At 42.4% G+C, this 18071-nt stretch overlaps 1 protein-coding gene and 1 pseudogene across 2 annotated transcripts in view; one reads left to right on the top strand and one right to left on the bottom strand.

Annotated features, from left to right (window-relative positions):
- On the bottom strand, window positions 1–8006 carry LOC129698915 (uncharacterized; annotated as a pseudogene).
- plekhm3 (pleckstrin homology domain containing, family M, member 3) overlaps window positions 1–18071 on the top strand; it is a 130351-nt gene that overhangs the window by 107763 nt on the left and 4517 nt on the right. For both annotated transcript variants that reach the window (XM_055638349.1, XM_055638350.1), the window contains one exon: window positions 9066–9223. In XM_055638349.1, the coding sequence (XP_055494324.1) occupies window positions 9066–9223 (158 nt within the window). The remainder of the gene's footprint in view (window positions 1–9065; window positions 9224–18071) is intronic.

Genomic DNA, 18071 nt, shown 5'->3' with positions numbered 1-18071 from the left:
TTCCAGATAGCGAACAGTTAATATGGACAGTCAGAATTTTATCATTGCATTTTCCACCACAGTAATGCTACCAGGGAAGAGACTGGAGTTAGTTTTAAGATTGGATTAATGAATCATTATCCATTCAGTTCTAGTAATCAATAACTTGTATCAACAACTGGCATTTCAGTAACATCTTTAACATAGTAAAATGGCCCACATGTTACAGAAACATTGACAGACAATGTCTGTCACAAATAGGTATTAAGTGTCGTAAAAGAAAAAGAGAAGGTTGGAAATTCCAAATTTTAATGGCACGAAAGCAGAGTTAATTATTTTTGAGGATGATCAAGACAACAAAACTGGTTGAGTTTGAAGGTTATTGTACATGAGATTACAAAGAAAGGGACATGGGGAGTCTTGGATAGTGTAAAAAATATATAAATGGATTTATATATTTTCCTTGGAAAATCATAAGCATGGAGTTGATGGATGAGCAGGATTTGGCACAAACTAGGACATGGACAGTTGGCTTTTGTGGATGACCTCAGATTTACTCTAGATCAAACAAGGGAGACTGGCCAAGAGTACAATGGAATAGCTAATTATGAAAGTAACAAGGCCATAGTTTTGACAATAGATTAATTGCAGTTGAGTTTGGCAGGGTAATAAAAGTGGAATTTTAGGTTCCGGTTGTGGGCAGGCTATGATTCGGATGAAATATAGCAACCAATTTGTAAATGGGGCTGTTCAATTTTGTGCAGTTGCTGGGGCGAGAGATGGAGTCACTAGCAGGAAACACTTTACAACAGTACAAAAGTACGTGGCTTCACTTGCCCCAACGCTTAATTGGAAAGAATTTATGCTCACCAATCACTTAGGCAAGCTGCCTCATAATTTGGAGATAGTGGATGGATCCAGAGGCACGGTGATGAAGTCGAGGTCTCTGTGTCAGCAGATGTGTGGAAATGGGCAGTTTTCAGATGAGCTTATCTAGCGGCAGAATGTCAATGAGAAGTAAAAGATTATGTACATCATTCTGCAACTAGGTCCTTCTGCAGAACGATGCAGAACCTATTAAGGAAATCAAAGTGTCTGGGGAAAGCACAGGAAAATCAGACGTGGTCTTGAAGAATGGCGTAACAGGCTGGAAGACTTGGATGGCTGCTGTTGATCCTTACCTTTTGTGTATTTGTCACCGCTAATACAGGCATAGGATAGTGAAATGTTGTGTCCTTGCAGTTCCCACCACAGCCTGGAGAATGAATCTGGAACTATTTTAATCATATTCATCTATTCATTCAAACAAAACTTGTAACAACATTTTGCAATTTGCCTGTTGTTATTTTACATAATGAAATTTATGGGGAACCTTGCTTAAGTGTAACATTCTTGGCTTTCCGATTGTACTTTCATCAGGATTCAACTATGCTGCTAACCAATTAATAAAACCTGGCAAGAAGCAGGAGTCTACTTTTTTCCTCATTAATTTACTGAATTTGCCATTAATCACTTGAGAGGAAAGCAGACTGTTTAGATTTTATAAGAACTAATTGAAGCGGGAGTCTGGCCAGCATGTCGCCTTTTACAAATGGAATCTCACCTTCATACCTCTCAACTATCAAGCTGCTAACTGGCCTGCAAGTTCCCTTCCACATTTCAAATCGAAGCTCCTGTGTTCCTTCCTCCTGCTCATTTTTCTCTCTACCTAGTATGAAAGCAAAAACATGCCTTTGGAAATCTTTGTGAGCTGATTCAGTTGATAGTGCTTTCACTTCCTAGTCATAACATTGTATGTTCTAGGCTTACTTAACAGGATAAAAGGTAGGCTGGCATTTCATTGTAGTACTGAGGCAGTGTGGCATTACCTGAAATGTCAGGCAAAGCATTAAATTAAAACTTGGTCCACATTCTCATAATGTTATTCAAAATAAGAACAAAGGCATTCTGCTCAATGACTTGGACAATATTTATCCCTCACCTTGCACAACTGAAACATTTGTTATTGCTTTCCATATAATAGGATCTTGCTGTACACAAATTGATTGCCTCATTTCTTGTTCTACAATACATGCACTTCAAAAAGTACTGTGTGAAACATATTCATGCTGTAAAAGGAACTATATAACTGTAAATTCCCTTTCCACGAACCTCAGTTGGCAGTGGTCTTATGTCTGCGTCAGATGTTTTAACATAGAAAGCTCCAAGTGGTACGCGGATATTCTAGGAAAGTGTAGGATAAATTGGCTCGGTTCCACTTAAGCACTTCTCATTGTTCTGTCTTTCAGCAAATCAATTTGTCCAAATGGATACATTAAACACCAACATGGACCTAGCATGTATATTATAATTGTTGCAAATGTTTTTATTTCTGAATATGAACATGTTATGTGATTTGAAATATATAATCTTGTAGGAGAGAGTGTACACTTTAATATCTAAGGGATGGAACTTTATCCAGCAGGAGGCAGGAGAAGGCTGTTAGGTTGTGAAGTATTTCACTCCCTATATAATACTTTTGATATGTTGAATTGTTGCAACAATGAAAAAGAGGCAAACATTTTTGCACTGAAAAGTTCAACAAATGCTAGTCCCATAATGAGCTGATAAAGTACTTTGGCTGATGGATAAGTGACCACAATACTGGGGAAACTTCTCTGCCCTTCAAATAGTGCTGTGGAATTTGACATCAACCCAGGAGACCAATGTTCTGGACAAACCATCCAGAAAATAGACAACAGCTGCATCATGTAGCACTCCCTCAGTACTGCACAGGAATGTCAGCCTATCTCATCTGGTCTGGTGCAGGACTGAAAACCTGTACATTCTGACGAGAACAAGAATGCTGAACCAGGATTGAGGCATTGTGACTTCAGATGTGATAAATGACATTTAAAATGAAACTTTAGTCGACATTACCTGTGCAGAGAGTGGCCACTGCTTAAAACTCAGGTTCAGGTTAGTTTATTGTCATATACACAAGTGAGTAATGAAAGTCCTTGATCATGTGAAGCTCGGAGTAAACAGTATAATACAACAAAACAGTGGAGAGCAGTCTAACTCAAGACAATTACATCAGAATGCTGCAAGATTGGAGAGCAGTTCAAAGAAATGCAAAAAAAAACAATAACCAGAATGAGATAGTTAAGTGTAAAAGTATACGGAAGCACTCCCGAAAATGAGAGGTGGTTGGTTCAGGAGTCTGATATCTATGGGGAAGAAGCTGTTCTTAAGTCTGAACATTCAAACTTTCAAGCTCCTATCTTCTCCCAGAAGGTAGAAGAGAGAAAAGGAAAAGGCCAGGGTGGCAGACATCCTTGATGCTTCCAGCCTTCCTGATGCAATGCACTGTGAAGATGGTCTGGAGAGAAGGAAGTTACCAGCTTGTGATGGACTGGGCTGTGTTCACCACACTCGATAGATTCTGGCAGTCAAGAGCAAAGCAGTTGCCATTACTAGGTTAAGTTGCTTCCATTAGAATACTTCTTATTGTGCATTTTAGAAGTCTGAGAGAATTCTTGGAGACATGTCAAATCTTCTCAAACACTTAAGAAAGTAAATACATCAATGTGTGAGTGTGAAAGATACATCTTCTAGATGCGCTGTGACGTATCCTCATGGATGTGACCTGGAATCATCGGATGTTTCGGGTCTCACATCATCAGACACCCTCGCCCAGGCGACCAGCCGGGGTTGATCAAGCCCCGACTTGCGTCCCAGCAGCAACCACCCATGGATCAGCCCTCTTAATCCAAAGCCACCTAGTGGCTTTCTCTGCGGCTTCGCTTGCGGATTGAATGGCCCTCTTCTTTGCCAGCCCCGTAATGCCCAACTGGTTGAGAACTTTGCAGACTTGCGTCCTGCAAAGCCTCGACAGACCACCTCTATGGGCTCATAGTATGTCTTCCAGCCTCTGTCCTGGCACATCTCCACACATCCTGGTACTTTGCACGTTTCCTCTCGTTAGCCTCTTCAATACACTCTTCCCAGGGCGCTGTCAGCTCCAGAATGGTCAGCTGTTTTGTCACTTCGGAGGTGATGATCATGTCTGGCCGGAGTGATGTCGCCGTGGAAATTTCAGCTGTTTGCCCATCGACGTGTAGCTGCCAGTCAGAGGCTATGTAGAGGAGGCCCGTCCTTGTTTTTGGTTGTGGTCGGGGCTTCTCTCCAGCTTTGACAAAAGTAATTGATTTCTTTGGGGCGTGGTGGTGTTTGCTGTTACTGATGGCAGTGGCTATGATCTCAGCAACCACCTTGAGCACCTGGTCATGGCTCCACTGATAGCGATCTTCCCCAAGGGACTTTTGGGCAGATGCTGAGGAGATGTTTTAATGATCCTTTTCCAGAGCAAAGTGGGCAGGAAGGTGTCTCGCTCTTGCTTGGCTTGGTAGAGCATCATAGACAGCATGGACAAGGAACTGGATGTGCTGGAAGTCTGCCTGCATGATGTTTGACCAGGTAATCCTGCGCTGCGGTATGCTCTCCCACCTTGTCCACGCTCCCTGCTGCCTGAGCCCCACTGTCCTGCTCACACGCTCTTCCTCCACACCTGCTCGGACCTCTTCCTGGATTAGATGGTGTCTCTCCTTGCCCTGGGCCTTGTCAACCGGTGTCTTAGGGAAGTATCCCAAACCCGCTCTGCCAGTTGCCATGACTCCCACCAATGCCTTTTGCCTTAGGCGTGACTCTGCCCTCCATTTCCTCCCTGTTCTCACCTCGATGCCAGCCGATGACACCTTCTGGTTCCTGGAGACCCTGTACGGCAGAGCATCTCTTGTTCGCGCCACCATCAACTCTCCTGTGAGGCCACTGAATGGGAGCTGCAAGATGTTACTGGTCCCATACAGTGCTGCACTGTTGAGGCTGTGGGGAAGGTCGAGCCACCTGCGGAGAAAGCCGCTGATCTTCCTTTCGAGGGACTCAACTGTGGTCAATGGAACAGCCAAAACCAGCAGAGGCCACAGGACTTGGGGCAGGATGGAATGCTGACAGATCCAGGCCTTGAATCTGCCTGGCAGACCTGACTTGTCGACTTTGGTGAGCCAGGCATCAAGGTCTTGGATGGACTTTTGAATGGCGGCAGAGTCTTTCAGAGTTGCGTCAAAAATCTTCCCCAAACTCTTGACAGGTTGGTCAGTGATGGAGGAAACGGCAGTTCCGGATAGTAAGAAATGGAATTTGGCAGTCACCTTCCCCTTCTTCAGCACAAAACGGGACCTTGACTTTGTTGGCTTGAAACTCATCCTTGCCCAGGTGATAAGTTTCTCAAGACCTTGTAGGATCCACCTACTTCCTGGGACCGATGTTGTGGTGATGGTAAGGTCATCCATAAAAGTTCTTATTGGGGGCTGTCGTACACCAGGCTTGGTTAGGGGGCCTCTGCATTCCACCTCAGCTGACTTGGCCACCATGTTCATGGCAAGAGCAAAAATAATAAGAAATGGTGCAGCCCGTTATTATTCCTTTTCCAAGCCGATGCCAGTCTGATGTTTCTGACCCAGAAGTCACCCTCAGCCTGAAATTATAGTAATAATCCAGGATCAGGACCTCGATCTTGCTGGGAACATGGTGTCAGTGTAGTGCAAGCTCAACCAGTTTGTGCGGTATGGACCCATAGGCATTGGTGAGGTCCAACCACAGAACAACTAGGTTGCCTCTGTTTTCATGGGCTTCTCTAATGAGCAGCGTGACTACTCCAGTGTGCTCCAAGCAGCCGGGAACTACCGGAAGCCCACCCTTCTGCACTGAGGGGTTAATGTAGCTGTTTTTGAGGAGAAACTCAGCTAATCTTCGGGAGACAATGCTGAAAAACACCTTCCCTTCGACGCTCAGCAGCGAGATTGACCAAAACTGATTGATGTTCTTTGAGTTTTCCTCTCAGCGCTCCTCCACTGGTCAGCAACTCTCCCCCTTCGCCATACCACCTTCGAGATCTTCCATAGGTATCGAAGGAGCTCTGGGACAGCGCTTGTACACTATGTATGGTACTCCACTAGGGCCTGGAGCAGAGGCTGAGCGTGCCGCATTGATGACCTCTTCAACCTCCTTCACACCTCCTTCAGATTAAACTCTGTTGTTGGGGGGGCTGGGCTGATGAGAGCTTTGTTTGGTTCGAGCTCCTGTTCCCTCATTGGATCGCTCAGGATGTCATGGAGGAAGCGATTTACTTCATCTGTTGAGCACATGAGGCGGCCACTGCGCTTGTCCCCAAGTAATCGCCTGGTAAAGCCAAAGGGATTGGAAATGAACGCAGCTCGCTTCCTAGCTCTCTCGCTTCCTCATCGCCTGTGCCACTCTGCTCTGTGGAGCGTCATAAGCCCTTTCCTTAGGATGTTTCGTAGGTCGGCCAAGGCTTGCTTCTCCTCTTCGGTAGATGTCTTTGTACTGGCTTTTGAGGGTTCGAAGCTCCAGCCGCAGTTGATGTATTTTGGTGGCCCTGCAGTTCATGGTGTAGGCGGTGGGCTTGGTGTTACCTTTCTCGCGATGGCCTAATCTTTCAGAGGCATAACTGACTATGATGGCAGTCATTGTTTGGAGTCGGCGATCTACCTTAGGTTGTGGCATGAATGATGTTGGTCACGCCTTTGTCAAACTGCAGCCAATCATTCTGGTTGCTGGCTGGGGGCCACTCAATCCGTTGCTGTGGAACTACTCTGCAGGGGTTGGGAGAATCTAGTGCGTGGAGGGACTGGGCTCTGTGGGGTGAGTCCTGACCGGGCTCCTCCTGTGTCTCACCATTTAAAACTGAAGCAAAGATTGGTGAAAGTTGATTTTATTTGTCCCACCCCATGAGGAAGTCCAATTTGAAATTCAAAAATACAATTGTCCACATATAAACTATTTTGCCTTTAAACCCTTTAAACCCTTCAAGTTGAACAAAATTGTACATAATTAACCTTTTAATAAGTGGACACCTACAGGTGAGCCATTACAGCTTCTTTAACTTTGGTTCATTCACATTAGCAGCTGAACTTTGTCCACTAAGCAGATATTTTGTATTATTTGCCTGCATCATTCTTAGAAACATAGAAAATAGGTGCAGGAGGTGGCCCTTCGAGCCAGCACCGCCATTCACCGTGATCATGGCTGATCGTCCCCCATCAATAGCCCGTGCCTGCCTTCTCCCCATTCTTGAAAGATTTTGACGATTTATTCCTAAGACTTATTGAATAAGGAACCCTGTTGCAAATATGCTATGGAAAGAGTACTTTAAACCCATCTGGATCAATTTTATTGCTTTGTCAATTCTTGGAACATTAGTTGTGCAGTGTTATTTTTCCACTCAGTAGGACATACATGGACAACATTACAATATTTTCAAAATTTGAAACTAAATAAATAGGGAAGATAGAGGCAAACAGCAATAGGACTTAAATTGGTGAAATAGGCAAATAGTACAGATCACTCTTAAACTTGAGAAACTTGAGCATGTGTATTTGTGAGGAAGCCTGAGGAGATCCAATCTAAGCTGATACATTATTCAAAGGGCTGCAGGAACATGGAGATCCTAATGGTTCAAGTACACAAATGTTTGCGGGTAGCAGGGTAAGTTGAGAAAGGTGTTGAAAACAAGCATGTGTATTTTTCCCTTTATTAAAAGAGAGATGTTATGCCAAGCCTTTTATAAATGATCGGATGAGACTCAGTTGAAGTATTGCAATCGATTCTAGGAGCATACATTGGAAGGATGTCAAGGCCTTATAAAAGGTATGGAAGAGATTTGCCAAGATGACATCAGAGATGAGATGTCTCTCATTTTGTGGAGAGACTGAAGCTAGAGCTAAAAAACAAAAATTGAGTTTTAATAGAAGAGTTCAAGATTTCTTTAAGTCAGTAAATAATGAGAAAGTCTCTATTTGCAGAAGCTACTGTAAATAAAGGGCATACTGTAGATTTAGTCTGAAAACAAAAGCTTCTGACATTTGCTAATGTTTAGAAATGACAGAAGAGTATGGTGTGCAGTCGTTATATTTGAAGCAATTTATTGTGGGCATACATAAGATGTTAATTCCATGCACTGGAGCCCTAGGAAAAATATCGACCTGCTGCAAGCACATTAAAAGTGTTTGGATAAATCCAGATAAATTGAAATCATGCAGCAGTTGGTTGTAAACACGGATCATTTTCTTTTCAGACAGAATAGTAATAGAGGAAGTTGTAGAAACAGAAGACAAGCTTGCATTTATGTAGTTAATTCAGAAATTATGAAAACCTTAAAGTGCATCACAATCAATTAAATACTTTTGACGTAACATTGTAGTGGTTAAAATGCAGTAGGCAAATTGCACACAAGAAGCTCCCTCTGATAGTGACCATCTCATCTGATTTATATGTGAAAAATAAATATTGACATTGTAGTGAATTTCCTTACTCTACTCCATGGAATCTTTCACATTCATTTAAGATGACAGACTTGGTTTAATGTCTCACTAGGTTTAATGTCTCATAAAAATGACAACTCCACCATCACAACACTCGTTCAGCACTCCACTGCAATGATAGCCTAGATTTGGTGCTCTCTGTAGTGGAGTTTGAAACTACAACCAGCAGATTCAAAGGCAAGATTTACAGCTGCGTAGGAAGGAACTACAGATGCTGGTTTACACTGTAGACACAAAATGCTAAAGTAACTCAGCGGGTCAGGCTGCATCCCTGAAGAAAATTAACAGTGACATTGGTTGAGACCAGTTTGACACCTTTGTCAAGCTGAGCAAACTGTAACCTGAGGTGATTTCTTTGCTCAGAAGGTATTCTCCAGCTCGATAGAACACATAAATATCATTTATTTATATATTTGCTGTCTCAAAATGCGAAAGAGAGGTTTTGAGGCCTGTTCACTGCTAAGCTGGCCAATCTTCATCAGGAATTAAAGAGGTAAAAGCCCCCCCCCACCCATCCCTGTGAAAAAAAAGACATGTGGTGCCAGTCAAGATTTGAGGAGTGATGTGTATGGTGGGTGAAGAATAAGAATCCAGATAATTGAACTTGGAGGTAACAAAATCACAGATGAGGAATTAATAGCAGATAAATCCAATTTTAATGGCCTGTCTGTGGTCTGATACATTTTTTCTTCCCTTTTCTCATAGGTCTTTGAAGGCAAGCTTGCTCCATTCCTCGTGAAGATCAACAAATTTGCCAGTGCCCACGTATATAGTTGTAGCCTTTGCAGCCAGAAAGGCTTCATCTGTGAGATCTGTAACAATGGGCAAATCATCTATCCTTTCGAAGGGACTACCACCAAAAGGTAGGTATGTCAGGCCTGGATGAGAGGTAATTGCAGCTTCAAGAAATGTCTTTATATTCAGATCCCTCAATTTCCACCCACTTATTTATCTGCAATGTCGCAGCTTTCCAGCCCTCTGAAATGTTTGCACCCCAATTCAAGTGTCCTGCACATTCCCATTTTCAATTAACCTGGACTGTGCCTTCAGTTGCCAAGCTTGTAAACCCTGGAATTTTCTCTGTGCCTTTTTACTCCTGTTTCTTTTCAAATGCTCCGTAATTCCTACTTTTTGGTCCTAGTTTCAGGTTAATGATCCTAACCGTTTGATCAGTGTCAAATTAGGTTTGAATCTGCTCTTGTGGTGCACCTTGGAATATTTTAATGTGCTATGCAAATACTAGTTTTATATGGAAGGATCTCCCAGGATACGGACTGTCCGTGTTAAATTACTTAGTCCTGGGTATCTTCCATTTCCAGTGAAAATGTTTTATACATATAGATTCACAAAAAGGATATTTTTGCTGGAAAAACACTTTAATTTGGAAAAATTTCATAAATCAAAAATTATGTGTGAAATGTATTTTGAGAGTTATAGGGCAACATATTCCGAAGGGCCGTGAGTGCCATGATATTTTTTATTGTGACTATCAAATCAAAGAGACATACCCCTAAATATAAGTTGCTTTGTTGCGAATCCACTGCTCCAGTAACGACGCGATGGTGCAGGAAGGGGCGGACCGTCCCACGTAGTGACAGGAGAAAAGACATATCCACATGGCGCTGAAGGAGAGATCGATCTGCGCACACGCGTTTTTTAAGGTTTTTAAACCTTGCTAAAATTTACATTAGACCACCAATCAGAACGAAACTTGGTGCAATCGCAGCGCAGGAGAATGGTGAGTAAACTGGCGAAAAATCGTAGCGCTATTGCGTAACGCTTTTGCGCATATAGAATGACTGCGCAACCGGAAGATAACAAGATCAGAGCTTTAGTTATGTATAGATTCTGGAGTTCTCAGACCCCACAAATGTTGTTCTTCTAAAACAGTGTCTCAGAGGTGACCTGTTGACTCCCAGCCCACAGGAACCACAGAGTATCCACAATAACTGGCACTTGTCTCTCTACCAAAAAGAGCCAGGAGTTGTTTGATGAGAATATATGTGATACAGATATGCCAATAAACCTCTCCATTACTTATTTCTCCTTGGGGGGGAAAAAAGCTTCAGTTGGCCTCAGTCCAGTGCATCCATACCACTGCAACACAATGCTCGAAATCCCCTTAATGCCTAAGTAAATTATCATCATTAATTACTTTGCCAAAACAGATTTCTTGTCATGTCGATCTCCAGCCTTGGGCTAATTAACAGTAATTAATGTAGGAAAAATGTAAGGGATGTTGTACAAAGCATTGAATTCACAGCTGGGCCATATCTCCCATTTATAAACATACGATTGGCATCATGAGGAAATACATATTCTGACATAGTTGGCACATGAAGCTCAATACAAAATATATATGATGACATCATGACTTTAGGAATAAATCTAATTATAGACTGATGCAGATTTGCTTTTGAATATGCACTGCACCCTTCTCTATTCTCTGCATTCCCATTCTCTGCCTCATAGAAAATGGAATGTTCCAGTATAAAAATGTTAATGTTGTGTAATGCAAATGTCCATTCATTTCTATACAGAGAGAGATATGCTCAAGTACTTAGCACAAGTAGTTTTGTCGAAATATAAACTAGCATTAATTTGAAAATGGCTTGTTTAAGTAGTCTGGCCTCACATATTCCACATTGTGTCTCGAAAAAAGTTTTCTTTTCATCTTTCTTTGTTGATTTAATTTGTAACATTACATTTCTATCTGTCCACAGGATTATACAGTGCTGCATATAGAAATGTGTTTCAGTGTCACAGTTGAAAAAGATTACATCACTTTTATACATGTTAGGTCCACCAGTGTGGCATATATTTTGGTAGGTTATTTCAAACCCAGTGTTTTAGGTTATTTCAAAAGCACATAACTCGTATTTATAATGCACCTTTAATGCAGTAAAATAAGGAACTAATAGAGAAGAAAGTAAACACTAATGATCACTGAATGCAGATAAGATTTTAACATCTAAATAAAGCTGCACTGAGTGCAGGTACCCAATAAGGTCATCCCTGGGTTACAAGCCCGAAACCACATACATAAAAACGAGCATTTGGGAGACGGACAGGAAGAATTGAGATGAATTTCCCAGCTGCTACAGGCAACTTCCACCCTGTGGCAAGGGGTGCATTTCCAACTCTCCAACCTGCCTTCTCTCCAACAAACCCTCAACCTGCAACAATCAGGGGCTAGGTCAGGCAGGTCAGAGCTGGGAGGGCTGAGCACACTCACACGTTCAATCACTGAGTTAGTGAGGCCGACTGGCAGCCGCTCTTCCTGGGTTGCTCTTCCTTCACAGTTGTTCTGTCATTCCCACCCACACAGTTCCAACAGTTCTGGGTAATAGAACCCTATTGTAATCTGGGAACGATTGTCTGTAGCTGAGTATCTGTTCACACATGCACGAGGAGAGAGAAGGAGAGGGACTACTTTAAAATGCATCTTTCAGTTGGAATGTGAATTCGAGTTTCCATTGGCACAGTGGCGCATCTGGTGGAGGTGCTATCTCACAGCACCAGAGACCTGGGGTCGATCCCGACCTCAAATGCTGTCTGCGAGGAGTTTACACATTCTCGCTGTGACTACATGGGCTTCCTCCGGGTGCTCCAGTTTCCTCCCACATTCAAGAGACGTGCAAGTTTGTAGGTTTATTGGCCTCCAGTTTCCCCCCAATGTGTGGTGACTGGATGCAAAAATCGGATAACATAGAACTAGCATGAATGGGTGGTTGGTCAGCATGGACTCGGTGGGCTGCAGGGCCTGTTTCTATGTTTCAGATTGGGTAAACCAGCATCTGCTGTTCCTTATGTCTGAATATTTAGTTGGTTTGGTGCACATTGTGCAGAACATTATTCTTTCCTCATGCACTACCAAATGTACTGGGAGTGGACAGGTGCTATAGACCTGCGCGGGAAGGTAGACGTTCCCGCCCCCACGAGTCTCGGGTAGATGGTGCTCGTCAGCCTGGGAAGGCAGTCCATCTAGGAGAGGGAAAACACTGATTTAAAACCGCCACTGCCTTGTGGCCACATCCAGTCATGGAAAAGGCTCCTGGAGTAAACCTCAAGAAAATCCAGAGTCGAAGCCCCTAAGGCAGTTCGTCGTTATCTACCACCTTGCTCTGGCAGCTCCTGCGACAGCGCTGGTGCCAAACTGTAACGGAACTGCTGTTCCTTTGGATCGATCAGTGACATGGAGAGGGGGGACGTGCTGCATGGGCAACAGTCTGTCCTCCGTATGACATCGCACAGGCTTGCATCCGACCACACATCATCGTAAGCGACGCTGCTCTAGCCGAGGTTTGGAGCAAGCAGCCAACAACTAGGATGCATCACCCATGGTCAGTCATGACCGAGGGGGGCCTATGACCATATGTCACTGGGGAGGTTTTGGCTACTATGTTTGCAGATTGGCATCTCCTTCAATTTCCCTATCAATATCTGTCGATAAAATTACAAGCACAGGATATGCGATCTGTCTGCGTAGGAATCCAGAGAGTAGACCAGGGAAACCTTAGAAATATCGGCAAAGTAACTTTAAATGGGCCGACATAAAGAAAATGTCAACTAAAATCATTTAAATTTGTAAATCAACTGGCATTTTTGTTGTGCTTTTCTTCGGACCATCTAAAATCACTTTATTGCATAATTTTAAGGTGCAGTCACTTGTGATGCAGCAAACATGGTGGCCAGTTTGCACGCAGCATGTAATAATGGGCTAAATAGACCAACATAAGTGGAGTTTAATGAGAGGAAGGTATTGACCAGATAGCACTCTTTCGCTTTTAAGGACCGTTTTAAGGAATTCAAAAGAAAGAAAGAAACTTTATCATTTATATTATAACAACTCCAAAACTGCAGACTGCCTTGGTGACTGCATTGAATTGTAAGCCTGGGTTTTGCATTATGTAGTGGGGCACAAACGTGTCACCTTCTTGGTAGGGAGTGTGAGCTAAATTGAGCCACACCTAATGCATTCCAACTGTTAATGCAGGAAAATATTCTGGAGCAGTTCACAGATGAAGAATAGCAATTGAGACCAAGAATTTGTTTAAAAGCAATTTGCAATGGATACTGGAAATCTGAAATCTGCTCCAAATCATGATGAAAGATTATCAACCTGAAACTGTTCTTTGTCTGTGGATGCAGCCTGATCTCTTGTGTATTTCCAGCGTTTTCTGTTTTCTTCCTAAGAATTTGTTTTAAGAGTTTTGATAAGATTTCTGAAGTCAACAAGGAGATAGAGCAGTAGAGGGCTTGAGGAGGCACAGAGCAGGAGCGGAAAAACAGCATTGCCTTTTTAGTGAGCTATGCATTCTAAAATCACATGAGCAAAGTGCACAAAAGCAATTAGCTTTGGTTACCTTGAAAAGCTTACTCATATCTGTTGTGAATTGCTCATATTGGCACAGGGCAATCTCCACATGCCTCATCAACTAGCCCATGTCATTTAAACAACTGAAATGTTTAAGCAGTCTGGGACGTGCTTTTTTTTCTCTCTCTCTTATATTTTTGTGCCATTTTTTATTAAGGAAAGTGTGCTATTCAGGCTGTGAAGAAACCAGCAGTATCTCAAGTTAATAAAACTACAAATAAGGCCATGACAGCTGAAAATGGCTGACTGGCTGGATAAATGGTTCATCAGGAACAACCCATTTCCATTGAACTAGAGCCCAGCTGTTTAGGTGAGCCATAAGATTGTAAGTGATAGGAGTAGAATTGGGCCATTCGGCCCATCGTCTATTCCGCCATTCAAGCATGGCTGATCTATCTCTCCCTCCTAACCCCTTTCTCCTGCCTTCTCCCCATATCCTCTGACACCCATTCGAATCAAGAATCTATCTCTGCCTTAAATATATCCACTGACTTTGCCTCCACAGCCTTCTGTAGCAATGAATTCCACAGATTCACCACCCTCTGACTAAAGAAATTCCTCCTCATTTCGTTCCTAAAAGAACATCCTTTAATTCTGAGGCTATGACCTCTAGTCCTAGACTCTCCCACCAGTGGAAACATCCTCTTCACATCCACTCAATTCAAGCCTTTCACTATTCTGTACGTTTTAATGAGGTCCCCCCTCATTCTTCTAAACTCCAGCGAATATAGACCCAATGCCGTCAAACATTCATCATATGTTCATCACAGCATGCTATGTTTTAGCACCGGTCTGCAGTGTCTGCAGTGATGACCATTCACTGTAACTATGGAGTGGTATTTTTCACCTGCGGCCTTCATTGGAGGCTGCTGCCTGTATGGTCTTATTGGATATAAAGTTCCAAAAGAAAAGGTGATGTAACTAGCAGTTTTCCCAACCTTGGGATAGCCCTTGGCAAAGATGGAAATGTAACACCTAATTTTCACGCTGCAAGGTCCCTAAAATAATAATAATAAACAATAGTGCACCCAATCCTCCCAGTATGATCACCTATGCACTGGACCAAATACACATTAGTTGATGGATTTGCAGAACATCCCTGTTTAGTCCATAAGGATGATTTTGATATTCCAGTTCAAAAACAAACTGCTAGAGCCTGAGAAGGTCAGGCAGCATCTGCAGTTCCTTTTGGCATCTTCTTGACCACCAGTCATTATTCCTTTTAATGTAATTTTGCTTGTGTTCCCATCTAGCTCTCAATGATGAGCAAATCTAGTTAAAATAATATATTCTTATTAGCTGAGGGCTCAGGACTGTTCCTTTTGGTACCCCACGATCTGCAAACCTGAAAAAAAAACACTCTCCGGTTAATTCCTTTAACCATTTCTCACTTATCTGTAATGTTTTCCCCCGTCCATGCAAGCCCTTTTATGTAACAACCATCTGTGTGGTATATATCATCATAGAGCAGTCATAGTCATTGTGTAGTATATTGTTATCTTTTGCAAAATTCAGATGTACTATGATACTAATTACCACTCATTTACTATGCTAACGACATTTCCAAGAAACTCTTGGAGTTATTAAACAGTTTCCATTCCCATAAAACATTGACTCCTCCCTGTCATTTTATGGTTATGATATTGGGATAATTGCTCTGCTCTTCTAACATATTATATTGTTGAGTTTATCTCAGTTCTTAACAACAGGTTCACAAGATTGTGGCAACAGTGATTGTTTTGTTGTTTGTCAATAAAGATTAATCTTAAGAGTCATCAAAATGGAAAATATATATATTTTAGTGAATGTGCCAGTGAATTAAGAAATTATTCTTAAACAGACTCTCAATATCGAGGATGACTTGCTTCGGTCCGATTCTATGGGTCCTGAGTTGGCCACCAGGCATCTATGGGTTCTTGGCACATGTATTAGAGGTTCCCTGTGCCATCCAGACTATTTTTCCATTTTAAGTGATTATGGGCCAGGGATTCTCTCAAGTCAATGGGGATATTGCATTGTTTTCAAGGAAGCTTTGAGAACATCCCTGAACCTGTTTCTGTATCCCAATAATCTTTTCCTTTGGTAGAGTTTGGAATAGAGTATCTGTTCAGTAGTCTTGTTTGAGGCATGTGAATGACCTGCCGTGTGTAATGAGGGCCTCTATTCTGAGTAAGTTGACCTGGGAGGTCATCCCCCGGTTGCTCAACACTTTAACTCCCTTTCCCATTCCAGCACTGGCCTTTCTGTCCTGGGCTTCCTCCATTGTCAGAGTGAGTGCAAATTGGAGGAACAGCACCTCATATTTTGTTTGGGCTGCTTACACCCCAGCGGTATGAACATTGACTTCTCTAACTTCAAGTAACCCTTGCTTTTCCTCTCTCTCCATCCCTCCCCCTTCCCAGTTCTTCAACCAGTCTTATTGTCGCCGATGACATTTTATCTCTGTTTGCTTTGAACAGAGATTAAAAAAAAGTAGCTAATTCCCAGCTAATAGTCTGAAGAAGGGTCTCGACCCAAAACTCGCCTATTCCTTCTCTCTATAGATGCAGCCTCACCTGCTGAGTTTCTCCAGCATTTTTTGTCTACCCAGCTAACAATGATCTATTCTATATTTTCCTTATCTCCATTCCCTTTGACCTATTTTCACACCTTACACTTCCATATCTATATATCTCCCTCTCCCCTGACATCAGTCTGAGGAAATGTCTCAACCCAAAACATCACCCATTCCTTCTATCTTTGGTTTAAACCAGCACCTGCAGTTCCTTCCTCCACAGGGGATGTTAATATTGGTTGCTTGTCTTTTCAGTGCATTTGGAAGATTTCGCAGATATGGTTTTGTGGTATATTTTCTGCTCATTTCTGAAGCATAATGGAGGGTAGGGATTCTTTTATGCCACATTTGGGTTCTTGTCCTTCAAACACCCTTCCCTATAGTCAACCAAAAGCTGTACTGCTGCTCTAAAGGCAGTGATGAATTATATCATCGATATCTGATTTTATTGAGAGGTGGCTTCTAAGATACAAAAAAAGATCCATGTTTTCCAGGGACTGATCTTACAACAACACAAAAGGAGGCCATTTGGCCTATTGAATCCAAGTTAGTTCAAAGGAGAACAATCCCATCAGTACTCATCTTGCGTCCCCTTGCAATTTGTTCATTTGAGTCATTTCCCATTGTATTTTCACATACTTTAGAGTTTGGGATGATCTAACATCAGAACTTGGAAAAACCAGAGGTAAAATAAATTAACTCTCATTTTCACTCCCTGACATATGCCGTTTTGACCTGCCAAGTATTTACAGTATTCTCATTTCAGATTTACAGAACCTCCAGTATTTTGCTTTTGCAAGATTGATGGTCGAATAGCAGGATCTCAAGAAGAGTCCCAACCCAAAATTATACCTGTCCATTCCCTCTACAGATGCTGCCTGACCTGCTGAGTTCCACCAGCATTTTGTGCTTTGCTTTTGCAAGTTTTACTTTTGTTTTGTCTGTACACTCATCTTCAATCCATTTGTTTTACGTATTCACTTACATAATGGACAAAGAGGTTGTTCAAGATTCTGACGCACAATTAAATTAGTTAATACTATTGTAGCTATTACACCAAATTAGCTAACACTATTGCATTTGTTATCGAACACTGTTACTGGGGTTACTGGAATCATTAGCGTTGTAATAGATGTTATTTAAAGAAATATAACACCTACGTTATTGAGCTTCAACACTCTTTTCAGGGAACAATGCATCCAGGTGAACATTATAGCCTTCCAATTCAACACTAGTTTTCAAAAGTGATCTGAAGATATACTTGCAGCAGGAAGATTTGTGTTGATCTGGAGAAAGTGAGTGACCTAACTGGGTAGTTCTTTCACTGGTGCAATGGTGAAATGCTGTGTAATCCCGTTGGGTTAAATCTTGGTTCATATCTGATCATTATTAAAACCACGAGGGAATGTACACAGCTGAGTGCAGTGCTGACGACGAGATGCACCTTTGGATCTTCTACTTCCAGGTGAGACTTTGAACCAAGATCAAGTCAGCTCGAAAAGTGATAATTGCTCATTTCTAAGCTTCCCCCCAGTCCAGTTTCAGTAAAAACACTGAATCAAGCACTTGAAACAACTACATTTTATTTTACCAAAAGCTTGTCACAGATCACACACTGTACCTATCCCACCGTCTGCCTGTTCAAGCCCTCTAGGTCTCGCTCAGACAGAGGCACTCCAGAAGTTCACGCAGTCCCGAGCGCTCTTCCAGAAGATCAACGCTGAACCTCGTGATCGCGGACCTCGAGGGGCCGAACCACATGGGGGTGGTCTCTTAATAA

Source organism: Leucoraja erinacea, chromosome 7 (genome assembly GCF_028641065.1).
Source record: "Leucoraja erinacea ecotype New England chromosome 7, Leri_hhj_1, whole genome shotgun sequence".
Taxonomy (NCBI): Eukaryota; Metazoa; Chordata; class Chondrichthyes; order Rajiformes; family Rajidae; genus Leucoraja; species Leucoraja erinaceus.
Note: the sequence above shows the minus strand (reverse complement) of the source record. Positions and strands in the feature narration are given on the sequence as shown.